At 38.3% G+C, this 18177-nt stretch overlaps 1 protein-coding gene across 5 annotated transcripts in view; it reads left to right on the top strand.

Annotated features, from left to right (window-relative positions):
* Nucleotides 1-16776, top strand: part of NRDE2 (NRDE-2, necessary for RNA interference, domain containing) — a 33979-nt gene extending 17203 nt beyond the window's left edge. For 2 of the 5 annotated variants that reach the window (XM_049828887.1, XM_049828886.1), the window contains exons 7-14: nt 1266-1399; nt 2965-3085; nt 5116-5297; nt 5982-6368; nt 7323-8251; nt 10597-10735; nt 15734-15805; nt 16473-16776. In XM_049828887.1, the coding sequence (XP_049684844.1) occupies nt 1266-1399; nt 2965-3085; nt 5116-5297; nt 5982-6368; nt 7323-8251; nt 10597-10735; nt 15734-15805; nt 16473-16598 (2090 nt within the window). In that variant the 3' untranslated portion in view covers nt 16599-16776. The other 3 variants (XR_007509621.1, XM_049828888.1, XM_049828889.1) reach the window with 3 other exon arrangements.
* The last annotated feature ends 1401 nt before the right edge of the window (nt 16777-18177 follow it).

The following is an 18177-nucleotide window of genomic DNA, read 5'->3' as shown; positions in this document are numbered from 1 at the left end:
ATACTTAAACATATTTTTGTTGTTTAAATGTCTTCAGAAATCTCAGAGTCTTTGTTATCAGAAACAATCATTGGCTTTGCAGGAAAATCAGATGAAATGTCTAGTTTGTATATTCTAGCTGAATTCAATTTTTTATGTGCACACATCTGATGTAAATCTGAATACAGGTATAAGGAGTAAATAATTTGCCACTTCTTAGTATTAAAAAATAAGATGATCATTAGAAGAGATTGATGCTAACCTATGTTGTAACATGTGTGTATCTAGACACTTAAATATTTTGATTGTTTAAAACCCTCCAAAGCCAATGCATTTAGTGAAGAAACAATAGTTTTTGAAGAACTGTTTTCAAAACTACCAATGAACTACTTAGGCCTTGATTTATGGGTTTGGGGTTTTTTTTGCAAGCCAATTAAGATGATAATTTAAAGCAACTTGGTTTTTGAACAGCCACTGTTTTGTTAAGACTTGAGTGTAATTTGGAGTGATGGAATATCTCTGAAATGTACTTGAACTGCCTAGTAATAAATGTTTTTATGATACCTGTTATTTCTCCAGCTCTTTCATTTAAGATTCTTGTTGCAAATATATGAATAGAAAAACTGGGACTTTGGTTCCCTTTTTAAGATGAGACTTGAGGCTCAGTGTTTGGTAGGGATATGGCACTGATGACAGAAATAATTTGTTGAAGAGCAAGGGATAGGACTCTTCTCTACTTTCAAGTAGTAATACTTTGACCAAAAGACCGGTCTTCTCTTAGCTGAGTTCTTATGTAAAGGAAAATAAGATGGGAATGACAGTTGGAATGAAAGTGGTGTATTCCCAACATATTACCAGTGTAACTATGTAATGCAAAAATGAGACAAAAAGGATTTTTGTTGTAAATGTTTACTGTGTGAATTGTAACAATGCCTGGGATCTTCAAAGAGGACTATGACCCACTCTGACAGATGCTGGATAAACTGAAGTTGGGACCATTGCGTATAACTTTTATTCATCAACAAGGATGGTGCATGTATGGCATGAATAAAAAGTTATTTCTTTGGCACGTTTAAAGTGGGAGGTCTTAAAATTAATTAAACTACAACAATTTTGGCATGCATTTATGCTAGTTACTTCCTGTGTTTTGGACTTTGATACTGTTGCAAAACAATTATGCTCTACAGCACTTCATGTATGTCTGCTGTATATTTGTGGGCTGTAATAAAATACTTTGCAACAAAATTTATTTGAAATATTAAAATTTTATCTTCTTTACTTTACAGCTATATTTATTCAGCAGTGCCACTTTCTGAGACAGGCTGGCCATTCTGAGAAAGCAGTGTCTCTGTTTCAGGCTCTGATTGACTTCACCTTCTTTAAACCTGACAGTGTAAAAGATCTGCCAACAAGGGGACAGGTATCAATTTCCATTTAAATGGGTGTATGTCCTTGTGTATTACAGAGAATGCTGTAACAGAAAAATGTTGATGATTTTTTAAGGACACATGGAAATATTTTGAATGGCAACTTACTTTGCAGTTCTTCAAGGTGATGCTTGCTTTTTGGAAAAACACTTGTGGGTCCTCTGGAACTGCATGCCAAATGGCTGCTTCTACTGTACATGATAGAAGTATGATAATCATTTCATGTTTCTTTTTTACTAATTAAAGATGGAATTGGATTTCCTTCTATTACCTCACCTCCTTCCCCAGCAACCACTACTGAGACTCCAAGTTTTGCTCTCTAGATTAATGCTGTTGCCTACCAGTGGAGCAATCTTGTAGTTTAAATAATAGTGCTGTCCTCTTCAAGAGCCAAAAGTTTAGAGTTCAATCATCATTATCATGTAGGATGGGAGATTTGGTATAGTTACACAGATAAAGCTCAAGTTATACTTCCAGTCATTTGAAAAACTGCAAGATTATCTGTAGTGTTTAAAAAAACTCCTAAGAAAGCAGGATACAGAGGAACCTCAGTTTAAAAGAACAGTGTTTAGATTGGAAAGTACAGTTCTTGAAAATAGGAAAATGCCAGATTTACAGTTGATCACACATTCTGCCCTCTTACAGAAGCGTTATGACTCAGTCTTGAATTACTTGTTTCCGTACTGTTCTCACAGTTCACTTTCTCACTTGGAGCAAAGAATAAATCCATGAGGAGCAGAATTAGATTTTGCAGTTACTGTAAGCCCTGCATGTTCTGATATGTTGATGCTTGATTTTTCTTAGAGTAAATTTTATTGTTAATACTAGTATTAACAGTCATATCTCAATGCCCAAGCCAAGGTTTGGTACACAGCAGAAGCATATAATAGGAGAGAGACGGCCTTAGACCTAAGTGTACGCAAAGCAGGGGAGAAATTGATGAATCTAAAGATGACAGATTGCATACAGGCAGTGACAAAGTCAGGACTAGAACCCTGGACTTATGATTCACTGGAAAGTGCCCTGAAGTTGTTGGCCACCCTGAAACCTGAGAGATGAAAGGCCTTACTGATCTTTTCCTCTTGTCCTCAGTCCAGTCATATTTACGTCCAACTGTAACAATTTGATTGGACCATAGGTATATGATTATCAGAATTACATTCCATTAGCCAAATTCTTCATGATCCCATGGAAGAGAGGGAGAAGGGGAGGTTTGGTTTCTGAAAGCCATGTCTTGGGGACTTTGGATCCTTATCCTTGAAGGATCTGTGTAGGACATTAGATACAAAAGTCTTGGGCTTTTTAAAGCCTTTTAAAAACACTCTTTATATTCATGAGAAGAGCTGATGACAGTCCTGCTATGCCACAGGCATAATTGAAGTACTCAGTTGTTCCTGCTGATCCTTAAGCAGCATCTGTCAGTCTTCAGATACAGAAGTTGCACCCAGATAAGTGATTGTAGGGTCTGGAAGACCTAAGTTGAGCCAGGTAGTGTCTGTACAACAGCAAAAATGATTTTTCTATGTTTTGTTTCGGTTGTCCCTGCCCGAAACAACAGGTGGAATTCTTTGAACCCTTTTGGGATAGCGGAGAACCACGAATTGGAGAAAAAGGAGCAAGAGGCTGGAAGGCATGGATGCATCAACAAGAAAAGGGTGGCTGGATTGCTCTTAAGCCTGGTATGCCTATGTCAATATGTGTAGTTGTATGCCCATGTGTTCTTCTAAACATTTTGATTAGAATGATACAAGCTGTTTCTTTTCATGTTTTTGCATGCAAGTTTTAGAAAATATTTACCAAGATTAAGATAAAGTATTTCACACTTCACAGGAGAAGCATGTGTTGAGTGTTCAGTGTATGATATTGTTTATGGAATCTTGTTGCCCTTCCTAGGGATGAGAATTAAGGGAGAGGATGGCATATCCTCCACCCTGTGCTGAAAAGACTAAAGGTGTGAGACCCATGCCCACCTAAAGTGGAAGGAAGCTACTTCCCTTAAGACCCTTTCATCATATTGGTAGACCAGGTGGGATTATAGTATTAGATGACAGTTGCCTCAGGGATTCCTTGCTTAATGATTCTATTTCCAGAATCAAACTTCACTCTCTTATAGCAAATATATAGTAGAAATAAGAGGAAAACCTTTCCTTTCTCTTTATGATGTAGAAAATTGAAGGAATTGCATCTTCACTTGGCTGGAGTGCTTCTGGGTGAGCAGGGATGTAGAAGATGCCTCCCTGCTGCTTAGTCCACATGGCTTCTGGTCTACAGTGCTACCGTTAATATCAAGGACTATTTTTCAAACAGATACATCCTGAAGGGAAGCAGGGGGTTGGAATGTATCTGACCAAAGATGAGCTGTCCCTGCTTTTGTTGTTCCTGCTGCTGTAGCAACTCTAATGAAGCAAGTTTGGTTCTGCTTTTAGTAAACAAAGAGAGTGAAAAATGATCCTGCGCTTCCCTTGTCCGTGGATTAAGATGGAATTTCCTTGCCCCTTAACTGATGTCAGCAGTTCCACTGCTGATGGCTATAGACATTTTGCCCACAAATTGAGAAGGCTCAGGTTAGAGAGAGGACCACTGCCAGTCTTGGGCAGGTCCAACATATATCAATGCTTTTCCCCATGTGTGTTAAGCCCAAAAGTGCAATCTGTGATTCAGTGTAATCTCTAAAACGGTCAATTTTTTTCAAACTTTGGTTAGATCGTGGAAATGTCATTTTTTGTGAGTTGCTGACTAAAGGAGAGGCTACTGGTCACAAAAAATGTAGAGAGATTAAAAATCTTGCTGCCACCTGTTTGTTTTACCTGAAATGTAAAAATTGGGAGTGGGAGTGTTTCACCTAGTTAATGGCAAATGTCAGGATCAAGAATTTGGAGGTGGCATAGAAATGGCCTGATTTTTGTACTAATAATAAAATAGTGCAGGTAACCTTAAATTTTGAGGACTTTTTTCCTCAACAAGAAAGAAAAAAGTACTTGAAAAATCTATACCAGCTTTCCCTTAGTCTACAGGTGCTCATAGTTTCAGCACAGAATTAATATATTTCTGTTACAGGAAAAATACACTAATTGTATCTAATAGTCCAGAAAGATCATCATAAAAGTGGGATTTGGTTAAGTGCTTCCTTTTGTGTGTGTTTAACTATGTTGGTTGTTTTAATTACACATTAATTAAAATGTTGAAAATATCAGGTATTTTAAAGCAACATTGCCAAGCTTGGTTTGTGATGTTTAACATTATTTTACTCACAGTGGTTTTCTCAAAGTGTTTTATGCACATGAGTAATTCATAGAACACATATGAGATTGTATGTCTGGGTATGAAGTGAAGAACCTAAGTTTCACAAAAAGATGACTGACTCTTGGCTGTTGCTTGCAAACTGCTGTTGATAAAAGTGTTCCACAGCCTGTCAGTGTTTTCTTTTCTCCTCTGTGAGGAAGTTTGAGTGCTGACACCGATTCACTGGTTCAGAAAGTTTGGAAACCTCCTCTTCCTACGGAGTTGGTGTCAAAACCCAGAACTGTGATGTGGAAATTTTCAGCTCTGTCTTGTGTTTTTCAGCTCTGTCTTGTGTTTGTCTTATTAACACTGTGTCTGTTTACATTTTCAAAGTAGTTAAATTATATATCAAGTTTGGCCTTTAGATTTGGTGGATTAGTTTTTCTTTTATAATTCTGTGTGTGTGTATGTCTTGATTTGGTTTTAGATGACGATGATGATGATGATGAAGAGATAGATGAGGATCAAGAAATAAAGGATAAAAGTCTCCCCAAGTGGCATATTTGGTTGGATATTGAATATTCTCGAGAAGCAAGGCATTGGTTACCTTGGAGGCCAGACAAAACCAAAAAGGAATCTGAAGAAGATTGTGAGGATCCAGAAAGACAGGTCACTGTGATATAATAAAACAAGGGGAGATGATAAGGCGAATTATCCTTTCATTTGAATTTATTGCCAATGGATATTTTAGAGGAGTAGTTCTTTTCTTTGTTTGGAAAAAGTTCTTTTCTTTCTGTGGAATTCAAAATTTACCTGAGGTTTCATGTGGAGACTTCTGAAATCCATGGGAAGCTCATGGTAAACTTTGGAAGGTGCTCTAGGCAAATAGTGTGTCTTTGCTGTTCTGTGATTTCTCTCATCCGTATGTGGAAATGTCACAGAAATCTGTGTTTAAGAAGATACATGCATTAAATAAAGGGTTTGTTGCCTTCAAGTCAGATAGTTGGATTTATTTAACTTTTTTTTTCTTCTTGGGAGATAGTTCAAGCCAGACATTGATTTTCAAATAAAAATCTGTTAAATGGCCTAAGCTAGAATAACTTTCAGACCTTTAGTGTGTAAGTTTTCTGTGGAGGCCTTTGATACTTAAGGGCAAAGAAATCTCTTGATAGCAGATTTACAGTCTGACTGGAAGAACACATTGCTTGTTTAACTTGTCTGTTTTTAATTTGAATGACATTCTGTTACCATTTAATAGTAATTATAAATCTTTATTGACTTGAATTACAGGTTTGCTATTTTTATTTGATTGCATAAATTAATGGAGTTTGTTTTAATTTGGATTTTTTTTAGGTATTGTTTGATGATCTTGGACCATCTTTAATCCAGCTTTCTAATCCAGATCTTCAACGTCAACTACTGTACTCATTTTTGCAATTCCTGGGAGTTCCATGTACAAGTAAACTCTTTCCTTCCAACCTCTATATTGCCATGGATGAAAATAACATCTTTGAGAGTGTGCTTTCTGATGAAAAGCCACTGACTTCTGTTAGTTTTCCACTTTCTGGATTCAACAGTATTGGTCACATGGACACAATGCTACGAGGGAGACATCACATAGGCCACTATAAAGAAGGAGAGGAGTTCATACAGAATGTTTTTCATGTTCTGTTCCTGCTATTTTCAGGAAAGGAAAAATCTAACCTGTCCATTTGTTGGTTACAGTATGAAATATCTAAGGTAATGAGGAATCTGCATATAATCACATTTGTGATGAGTGGCTTTCTTGTGTATTAATATTTATATGGAATTAAAATAAATATTCCTTTTCTTTAGTACATGTTGCACAGTGGCATACATGTGACAAAATCTTTTTTTGCAATTTTGGATAAATGTTATTATATGATACATTGTATGCTAGACAGGAATGGATGCAAGTAATTTTTTTAGGAGGCCAAGTGAGTCAGCCAAGTGCTTTTACCAAACTATTCTAAGTGCGTAATCCCCAATACCATGATAAGAGCACCTTATCAAGAAACTTACTACTTCCTATACAAGTTACATTTGTAGTGTTATTGAAGGAAATAACACCTTTTCACTTGACTATGGATTTATTTAAGTAAAAATGCTCTAATAGATGCCCACAGAAGGATGAGAGTCCAGGTCGTCTTCCTAATGCTTCAGAAAGTTTAGTATTGTGTTTCCTTAGGGAGAAGTTCCCTGTCTCTTACCCAAATACTACCTGACCAGAAGATCTGTAATCTTCCTATCCAATCTCCAGATCGGTCTGTCAGAACATTCCCCACTGTGAAAAGCTACTTGGAGGTTTAATTGTGCTAGTCATAAGCTGTATCTAGCCAGACAGGATAATTTATTTTCCTTTTCTCAACTATTACAGGTTAGCAGCTCTTTATTTGAGCAGTTGGCCTTTTAAAAGAGTGAAATTTGTTATTACTTAATGGCAGTGGCAGGAATAAGAATGATAAGCCTGTGTAATTTGGCTATGTTGGAGGGAGCTGACAACAGGCAGTTGTGACAACTTACAGTACTCAATAGCAACAGATCTGGCTGGTGGTGAAATATGGAACAATATGAAAACAAATACAGTAATGAAATTAAAAAATGCCGTGAGTTGTGGTTTTTTCCTTTCTTCTCCCACCCCTCAAAATTTGTTCTGTTTATTCTGCCCTGCAGGTAGTTCAGTTTCTCCAAGCAAAAAATAAGAAGCAACTGAAAGCACAAGGGAGGAAGAGTAAAAAGTTGGCCAAGAATCTCCTTAAAGAACCTGACAACCGAAACCACCTATCTCTCTGGAAACTGTATGCCTACCTAGAATGGCTGCTTGGCAACATTGATGATGCCAGGAAGGTATTTGACACAGCTCTTTGCACGGCAGGGACAGGAGGATGCAAGAGTCCCCAGCTCTGCAGCCTCAGTCTGCTTTATGCTCAGCTGGAAGTGGAACTACTGGAAAGTACAGAAGGAGCCGTTATATCACGTGCTGTTCATATATTGACCAAATTGGCTGAAAGTGGACCATATGTGCCCTATAGTGGACAAGTGTTATCTGTGAATGTCTTGAAAGCTCGTAAAACATATGAGCATGCACTGCAAGATTATTTAAGTAAAACACCAGTTTCTGATCAGGATCAGGTCAGTGATGCTAATCAGCTGGTTAACTTGGTTGGCTGTTATGCACTGTTCCAGTATTTGACTGTTGGGATTGATGCTGCAGTATTAATATATGCACAGACTTCAGAAAAACTTGAAGCTCCTGGTCCACAGAAATGTGAAAATACTGGAGAGAATTTTGGCATTCAAAATTTTCCCACTGCTCTTGAAGCTATCACACTGCTGCATACGAATTTACTCAGATTCCACATGAAAATTAGTGTTTATCCTTTGAATCCTCTGCGAGAGGCACTAACGGAGGCTCTGAAAAGGTATCCTAGCAACCAATCTCTTTGGAGGTCATACATCCACATCCAAAGGAAGTCTCACAGTGCTAGCAAAGCACGAAGGTTTTTTGATGGTGTCACAAGGTCTACTAACTCTTTAGAGCCATGGCTGTTTGCAATCCAAGCAGAGCAGCTGAGAAAAAAACTCACTGAGAATGTCCAGAGGTAATACCTTGCAGCTCCTTATGATTATGTTTTTTTGATCTGTCTCATAACTTAGCAGAGGAGAGAAAATGCTATCATAGTTCTTATTTTGCAGATGAAGAAGCTGTAGCTAGGGAAGGTTGGTTGTTCAAGACTGAAGAGTAAGTCAGTGGCAGAATCTTGAATAGAATTGAAGGCTTAGGTGATAGTCTCCTGTCCTTTCTGCTGGATCAGATTGTGTGTTGCTTTGTGTTTGATTACTTGCTACTGACATGAAGATGGTATGCATTTCTTTAAGTAATTTTTAGAGCCTGCTTAGATGGCCAAGGTAGACACTGTGAGCTTAGAAACTGCTGCATTTTAATACTACAGCAATAAGGAGTGTAATATGGAGCTACACTGCAGTTTCTGACTGAGCTCACTGCCCTACCTTACTCCTGGATCACAGAATACAGTTGTGGCAGATCTGTTTCCATAGTGAGTAGCTGAGAGTTTAGTTTTCATATGGGGTTGTTGCTAGGTAGAAGACGCTGGAAATTTCCTGAATTCGCAGTGTTGTCTGGACTCAGACTTTTTGCTACTGGGAAAGGAGGAAGGGGTAGGAGATCTGGGGAATAGAGGTATGTGTTCGTTCTTAAAGCTTAGTCTCTACCTGTTGTCTACTTGTTGCTTGGAGCTACCTATCCGCTGCTACCTACGTATCTGATAATATTGGCAGCTAGGTTCTTTGTATCTGCACATAGCAACAGAAATTTCCAGGGAAACGTTATCAGGAAGCTTTACATAGCTGTAAGCTTACAATATTCACACTTGATGAAATTAAAGAATTATCAGTATGCTTTAAAATGATGGTGTGTCCACTGCTTTGATTGCCACAGTCTGGCAACAGGCATGCATACATGATAGCGACATTCCTGAGCTGTCAGTGTACGTCAACCTAAATTGTAGGAAGAATTCTACAGCCCCAGAATGTAAAGGAGGATTGTAAATTGATTAACTGTTAATTACAGACTGGCACTATGATAGGTTGTCATTGTAGTTACTGGAAACTGATGTTAAAATTCCAGAATGATGGTTTTCTCTGACATTTAGTTCCCTTCCAGATTGTTCTCTGCTAGCATAGCCTTTCCTGTAGTTTATATTTGTATAGGGACAAGTTGGATGTTGCAAGAGCAGAGCTGAACTGCTGCAACAGAGATAAATGGCCTGTCAGTTGTGCATAAAAACTAATGTTTTATGATGTTGTGACTAACTAAGAAAATGTCTGTACTATGTGTGACTATTTCCTATTCTGTTTTGTATTTCTGCTTGTTTAAGTACATGGAGTTCATTTAAAGAAATGAACATGAAGGGTAAAACAGTAGCATATGTAAGTCAGTGTGAGGTACAATGTTCCAAATGTCTGACTCCATGCAGAGTAGATTACATCATTTCCCCTCATGGCAAAGGATGAGATGAGAGGAAACATAACCTCAAAGACCCTTGGAAAAAGAGGCAAGTTAGGAGCAAGTGTTAAGGGTGAGTGGAACAGGTTGGCAGGCTAAGAGGGTGCATGCAGACAGAAGTGATGTTGCCATGAGTGCTCTAGGCTGTTTCTTCAAGCTCAAGCATCAAAAATAAGCCAGTTTGTATCAGCTGTAGGTAGAAATGAATGCTTTGGTGAAAAATACGTACCTGCTTTTGTGTTATGCCTGGAATTTAGGGGATTTGAATCTCTGGCTGAAAAAGAAAATTATTATTGTAATCATGGTTGAGATCCAGAGTTGTAATCTAGGCCTTGATCCAGGACCAACGTATGGCCTTACAAAGGCAATCGGTAAATTTGAACAGGCTTGCCTGGGCATCAGAAGAAGGCTTGCTGACCTAGACTTGAATTTGATTTGAGCTGCTGTGCCAAGCTTGGAATGATAAATGATCTTGAATGAAGGCTAAGATAAGTGTTTTAAGATCATACGATAATGGAATATTGTACTCAAAGAGAAATTACCTCCTCCAGTTGGACAGGGTTAATTTTTCAACATAATTTTTTCAAAAAATTATTTTTTCAAAATTATTTTTTCAAAAAAAAAAATTATTTTTTTTCAAAAAAAAAACATTTTTTTTTTTTCAAAATAATTTTTCAGAAAAATACCTCATTTGTCTTTTTTGAACTGATTTTCCTATTTAGAAATGTGTTGATTATATTAGCAAGTGCTAAAAATCTGGTTTATGACATTCAGTGTTTGTAGCATGAAATGCAAAAACCTGGCTATATACAGTGCTATGTGATCAGAGACAGTACATTGATCTTTACCCTCTCTTACCTGGATATGGCCCTTTAGCTTGGGTTTAAGGGACTGTGGTTTCTTTTTTCTTCTGTGTTTCAGGGCAGATGTTGGTGAAATACATTCTACTATTCCTGAAACTGGGTTAACAAATCGAATTGTAGCCCTATTCGAACATGCAGTTCAGAGTGAAAATGGTACCCATTGTCCACTGCTGTGGAGAATGTATTTGAACTTTCTGGTAAGAAGAGGAGTATCGGTTCTGGTTTTTTTTTGTGATTTTTGTTTTGTTTTGCTTTGTTTTGTTTTTTTTTTACCATATTTGGAATTTCTCATGAACACAGCTACAAGACTGTATAAACAAAGGAATACTAAATACTGCTATACCTCTATGATTTGCAAGGTGATATGTTTCAATTGTAATGCTCCTTATTGCTGGGAATATTAAGGAAAATGTAATTCACATGGATTAGAAGGAGTAATAGCGTCTGATGGTGTAGTGTTAATACAGATACAAGTTACTGTGGTTAATACAGGCAAGTTATTGTGGCTGTCATCTTATATAGATATAAAATATGTCTTAAGATGTCAGTAGATGGATTCCATCCAGTCTTACTCACAACATAAAAGTATGTGGGCAGGGGAGCAAAATTTAAGAGGAAGCAAATTGTAGGAGCTTAGGATTTTATTATTTTTACATAAGTAAAATCAGCAAAGATGACTTGTATTTATGTTTTAGACCTACTTTAGGGTTCTGTAAGGAAATTATAAGGACTTTGAAATTTCAGTCAAATCTAGATCCTGATTTTGTATAACTTCACAGAATCAAGGAATGGTTGAGGTTGGAAGGGACCTCTGGAGGTCATCTTGTCCAACTCCACTGTTAAGCAGGGCCACCTAGAGCCAGTTGTCCATGACAATGTCTAGATACCTTTTGAATATATCCAAGGATGGAGACTCCAGAACTCTCCAGGCAACCCATGCCAGTGCTCAGTAACCCTCACAGTAAAAAAAAAAAAAAAGTTTCCTGGTGGTCTAACAGAGCCTCCTGTGTTTCAGTTTGCGTGCATTGCTTCTCGTCCTGTCACTGGGCACCACTAAAAAGAACCTGGCTCCCTCTTCTTTACATCCTTGCTTCAGGTGTTTATACACATTGATAAGATTTGCCCCAAGCCTTCTCTTCTCTAGGCTAAACAGTCCCTGCTCTCTCAGCCTATCCTCATAGGAGAGATGCCCTAGTTCCCTTAGTTATCTCAGTGGCCCTTCATTGAACTCTCTCCAGTATGTGCACGTCTGTCTTTTACTGGGAAGCCGACAACTGGGCACAGGACACCAGGTATGGCCTCACCAGTGCTGAGTAGAGGGGAAGGATCACTTCCCTCAACCTGCTGGCAGTGCTTTGCCTAATGGCAGCCCAGAATACCATTAGTGCTTCTTTGCTGCAAGAGCACATTGCTGGCTCCTGTTCAACTCTGTGTCTACCAGGAACCCCCAGGTCCTTTTCTGCCAAGCTGCTTTTCAGCTGGGTGGCCTCCAGCATATGTTGGTGCATAGGGTTGTTCCTCCCCAGGTGCAGGACTTTGGACTTCCCCTTGTTGCTGAGGTTCCTGTCAGCTCATTTCTCCAGCCTGTTGTGGTCCCTCTGGATGGCAGCACGACCCTCAGGTGTATCAGCCACTCCTCTCAGTTTTATGTCATCTGCAAGCTTGCTGAAGGTATACTCGGCTCCATCAACCAGATCATTAACAAAATTGTTAAATGGGATTGGACCCAATATTGACGTCAGGGGTACACTGCTAGTTACTGGCCTCCAACTAGACTTTGTTCTACTGATCACTACCCTCTGGGCCCAGACAGTGAGCCAGTTTTCAATCCACCTCACTGTCTGCTCATCCAGTTCTTCCATGAACTGCTTGTCTAGGAGGATCTTATGGGAGACGGTGTCAAAGGCCTTACTGAAGTCAGATAGACAGTGTCCACTGCTCTCCCCTCATCCACCAGGGCAGTCATTTCATCATAGCAGTTCATTAAGTTAGTCAAGCATGACTTTTAGTGAATTCATGCTGGTTACTTCTGATTATTTCCTTTTGGTTTTGTGCCTGGAAATGGTTTCCAGGATTAGCTGCTCCATCACCTTCCCAGGCATCACAGTAAGGCTGACTGTCCTGTACTTGTCTGGGTCCTCCTCCTTGCCGTTCTTGAAGATAGGAGTGACATTTGACTTTCTGCAGTCTTTGGGCACTTCTCCCACTTGCTGTGATCAAAGATTGTCAAGAGTGACCTTGCAATGACATCTGCCAGCAAGGTGCAGTCCACATGCAAAATAAATGCATGGTAAGGAAAACATAGCTATAGCTTTTATAACTTGCCTTGAATTTTCACAGACTTTTTGAAATCTTAAAAGCTGTGTATAAAGGTTACGCTAACTGGCATTGCAGAATAACACCGAAAAGCAATAATCTTCGTTTCTTCTGTAGTTCACCACGGAAGTACATAAATAAAATCAACTTCTCAGAGGCAGTTTTGACACTTTGGTTCTTTTCATGCTTCTCCAAAGTACAATAGGGAAGATGAAAACAGAAAATAAATGCTTGGAACTCATGTAAGGGCAGTTTCATTCCACGGTATTACTCCTCTGTTCGCATCCTCTGATGTAATAAGTTGTCAGGGGAACAGCAGTTAGCAGGCTGTGAAATATGGGGGAGGCAGAGGAAGGAGAGACTCTTGTGTTTGATGAGATCTCTTGTGTGGGACTATTACTGTGACCATTTCTACACAAATATATGCTTGTAAATATTTTATAGAACTTTGTATATAGGAATGTACAATTGAATTACTGTTGTTCTTTGGAATCTACTAACGAGACTCCAGTATGCACAAATGCTAAAGTAAAATCACCCAGTATATATTTTAGCACTAATGATTAATTCGTGTAAGATATCTTTTGCACAAGAACAAGAAGGAATATTTATTAGATGCTAATACGATGGAGGAAGAGAATACTTTTACAGTAAGAGCTTTGAATAACATTGTTCAGAGAAGAAAAATAAATTAGAAACATTAAAATTTTCAGATACAGTCATAGAAAAAGAAGTTGTGATTGTCCAGTGTTACCCTAAGTTCCGTGAATCTCTCTGTTTTCTCTTGTCTAGATGTTGAGCCTTCAGTATTTTGGGCAAAAGCTTCTCGCTGTTTAAAACCAAAACTTTTATATAGATTTTAAAACAGACTATTTATCTTAAATTCCTATTTATTTTTTGCAAAGTCATGCTTGACCAATCTGATAACGTTCTATGATGAGATGACTAGCTCAGTGGATAAAGGGACAGCAGTGGATGTTGTTTATCTCAACTTAAGCAAGCCTCTTTTTTCCACTGCCTCCCTTAACATCCTCATAGGCAAGCTGGTGAAACATGGACAGTGAACAGTGAGGTGGACTGAGATCTGGCTGAACTGCCAGGCTCAAAGGGTTGTAATCATCAGTGTGAACTCCTGTTGCAGGCCAGCCACTGGTGCTGTACCCCAGGGATTGATACTGGGACCAGCATCTTCATTAATGACCTGGATGATGAGAGTGTACTGTCAGCAAGTTTGCAGATGATACAAAATCAACAGGAGTGGCTGATGCACCATATTCTGCTGTTGGCCTGTCCAGGTCTCTTTGAATAGCCAAGAACCATGAAGATGAATAAGGGGTTGGAGCATGTGTTGTACAGGGAGAGGCTGGGAGACTTGCGATTGATTGTTCAGCCTGGAGAAGTGAAGGCTCCTGGAAGATACTGTCAATCTATATAAATACCTCATATGAGGGTGTGAAGACAGAGCCAGACTCTTTGCAGTGCTGCCTAGTGACAGGACAAGAGGCAATGGCCACAAATTGAAATATAGAAAATTCCACTTAAACATAAGAAAAAGCTTTTTTTTTTACTGAGCGTGATGAAACACCAGAACAGGTTGTCCAGTTGTTATGGCGTCTCCATATGTGGAGGTAGTCAAAACCCAACTGGACATGGTTCTGGGCAGCCTGCTTTTGCTGACCCTGCTTTGAGCAGAGGGGTTGGAGCAGATGGTCTCCAGAGGTCCCTCCCAACCTCTGTGATTCTGTGAAGAACTTAGAGGCAGAATGCTACCGAAAGCTCTTTGCAGAGCTGCAGAAGATGGGTCTGCATCTTAGTACATAGCTCTGACAGCAGGGTTTCCAGTAAGTGAGATGCATTGCTGTTCACTAGAGGGAGATCGTGACACCAGAAGAGCACAGGTTTCTACAACTAATGTATCAATAACATGAAAAAGAATTTCTAGATTTTAAGAATTGACAAGGGAATCTGCTGGTTTTTAGCAGCAGTACTGGTGTAGTCAGAACAAGAGAAAATGTAAACTCATGAATGAAGATCTCTTCTTCTCCAGACATCTCAAAACATTTAAGGTGTATTTTCAGTATTTTGGAATTACTGTTTTTTTTGGATTTGCCATAGTATCCCCTGTTTGTTAAGTGTTTTTAAAGTACCCCAATTAAAGAGATTTCTTCACAAGAAATCGTAATTACTTCTACCTGTAACTGGGATGACTGAAGCTAAGGAGACTGTTCAGCACTCTGACCTCTGCTACCCTTCTCTTTTTAAACTTCATGATAGTTGTGTGGCCTGTACTTGTATCACATAGGTGAACGAGTACTTTGAGGAAGAATTTTTAACTCCTTCCAGATAGATGCTACTTTGACATAGCCGTTTTTGTATGTAAAGGGATTCAGCCTTAACAAGTTTCTGCCGAGTAAGAAAATGTATGCGTGCGATCTCTTCAGTGCACAAAAATAATGTATTATCACCTTCACTGTACCAAAGATGCTCTTGTGTAGCACACATATAGCATATCAGGCGTAAGTTTTGGTTCATGATTTGCACTCTTGCCCATTGCAGTGTCATTGTCAAATATAGGCAAAGGCACTGAGTTTAACCGAAATACTCAGCGGAGGCTCTTTCTGCTAGTCTTTGTTCTATTACTTGCCTTACAAATAAAGCCCTGAAACTCCTTAAAGACATCTCTTCAATTACATTGAAAAGTGTAACCAGTGTCACCAGTGTAACCTGTCCAATTGCACAGCTACCACAATATATAACAATAAGGAATCCTCAGCAGAATAACACTGAGCTTTTCAGCAGTAATTTCTTTGTCTCAGAGATGATTGGTTTATTATTTCAGCTATTACTGAATTAACTATGAGCATTTATTTCTCACACAGGCTTCACTAGGAAAAAAAGAAAAAAGTAAAGGATTGTTTTATAAAGCCCTTCAAAACTGTCCTTGGGCAAAGGTAAGCACAAAAAAAATATAAACCTCTAATTTTTTAAGTTCTGTATTTGAAAAAAAAAAAAAAAAAAAGTTAGACTTTAGTAGTCGTTATAATGAGTTATATGCAAATGAAAGGAGAGATTTCTGAAGGAGAAGCACTGTAAGATTTTCTACAGATAAGAGATGCATCTGAAGTAGAAACAAACGCAGTGGTCAGTGCTGTTTGTGTTTCAGAACAGAAAGGTGTTGCATTGCATGAGGCAAGGAGATAATAAATTCCTCTCTGTGTGATCTAAAAGTGATAATGCCTTTCAGACTGTGGTCTGTCATGAGCATGGTAGTAGCAGAAATACACAGGCAAATAAAAATGTGTTTAGTTAATAGTATAATAAATTATTCAGGATTACCTGCAACTCCTTAGTAACATCTATATATACTGCAAATGCTCCAGTGCCATCTTGACCTATATTTTATCTTCTTGAATAAAATTATTTAGTAAGAGTTGGAAAAGACTTGATTAAACATCTACATTGCTGTCGCTGCAGAAGTACTAATTCTGCTTGTATTATTTTAAATAAGTACATGATATCTTATGTTCTTGCTACAGAGTTGTTTGTATATCTATGTACTACTTTGTTTCTTGCTGTGATAGAAAGATGGCACAGGAAGATGTTTCATTGTCTTTCTAGGTACTCTATATGGATGCAGTAGAGTACTTCCCTGATGATCTGCAAGAGACACTTGATCTAATGACTGAAAAAGAACTGAGAGTGCGGGTACCTATGGAAGAACTGGATCTGCTATTAGAGGTTTAAAAGAAGACTGTAGATGAGTGGAGAAAGTACAGAAGCTAGTTCCAAAACTAACAGTTAGACCTGTCTCTCTTCAAACAGGAAGTCTGTTGGGACTTGGGTCATTTTTTTGGTGTTTTTTTTTGTTTTGTTTTGTTTGTTTGTTTTTTTAAGCTTTTATATAAATTACTATCAAAATGGAGTTCTATTAGCTGCAAGTATTCTGGAATCAAGTACTGCATTTTGCCCACAAAAATGCATCCATTTCTCTGAATTATTGCTGGCTCCCACAGAAGGATACCCTCTTATAAATAGCCTCCTGTTGAATGCTGCCCACATTTCGTATTCTATTGTTTGAAATTACATTCCCTAGAGTTCAGTGGAGATTCAGTACATGCCAACTATGGTTTGGTGAGCAGCACAGGAAATGAACATCTGCCAGATGGATGCTCCACTGTCCTCCAGTTGGCAGACTTCAGTAGTTTCCTTCAGCTTGGTATGTGTGCATGTGTATATATAACTACCAAGTCAAACAGCCGTTACATCTGTATATATACTGTTAGTAAAAGCTAAATCTTTGCTTGAGCGGGCATCTATTTTGGTCTTTATATTTGTATGTTTTGACAGATGACCATTTTAACATGAATATTTATGAAAAATACACCTGAATATTTTAAAATTCAAAAGGAACTTGAGTTACTTTTTATTTCTTAATTCAATAGAACTGTGAGTGTATTAAAAATGAAAATGTATCCATAAGGCATCTCTAAGCAGCTCACTTTTAAACAAGTTCCTGTAATTGATTACTCGCTTTTGACCCAAATACAGGCAATCACCATAAGAGAAGTAGAGGTCTGGTCTGTATTTAATCCTCACCAAAGAAGGCAGAGTAGTCAAAACATGATTGTTCAATTAGTAGCTTCTATTCCAAGAGTCTTCAGGCAAGCTCCTAGAGAAGTAATATGAAATATGGTAACAATTTAAAGGTACAGTTATGTTATATATTTATTTTATAAGACAGAATATGCTGAAATATGTAAAAGACTCTTTAGCATCCCTGCTCTTGAGACCCAAGTACTCAGAAACCGGATCTTCATCTGAAGAGAGGGTACCTGTAGCCACTGAATACCTGAAACTCTTTCAGAGTTTTTTCAGGGGAAAACTAACTGTCGCTAACAGCACTAAAACAATTGGGATCATCCAGCTGGTGAGATCTGATGACACGGAAAACCAGGGCTGGAGAAAAGTCATACAGTCTATGGCTTGGTTTTGCCTGTAGCGCCACAACACAAGATATAATACACTTTCGTTTAGGCTGCACTTCATTTATTCCTTTCTAAAATTATTTTCAATATTACAGGAAACATGCAGGATTTTAAATGGCATTACAGCACTTCTAAAGAGCCTTATAATATTGCTGTGGTTGCAAGCGATGCTGCTGTTGCTATAAAAGTAGTTGATTTTGAAAAAATATTTTTTTAAAAAAAATCCATGCTTCTTTCAGAAATTATAGAACTCCTGAATTGGAGGTAGGAGTTACTCTGTGCACTGAACAGTAACATCACAAATAGAGTGTGTGTGTGTGTGTGTGTTTTTGCTTTCC

This window comes from Accipiter gentilis, chromosome 25, assembly GCF_929443795.1.
Source record: "Accipiter gentilis chromosome 25, bAccGen1.1, whole genome shotgun sequence".
In the NCBI taxonomy this organism is placed as follows: Eukaryota; Metazoa; Chordata; class Aves; order Accipitriformes; family Accipitridae; genus Astur; species Astur gentilis.
Note: the sequence above shows the minus strand (reverse complement) of the source record. Positions and strands in the feature narration are given on the sequence as shown.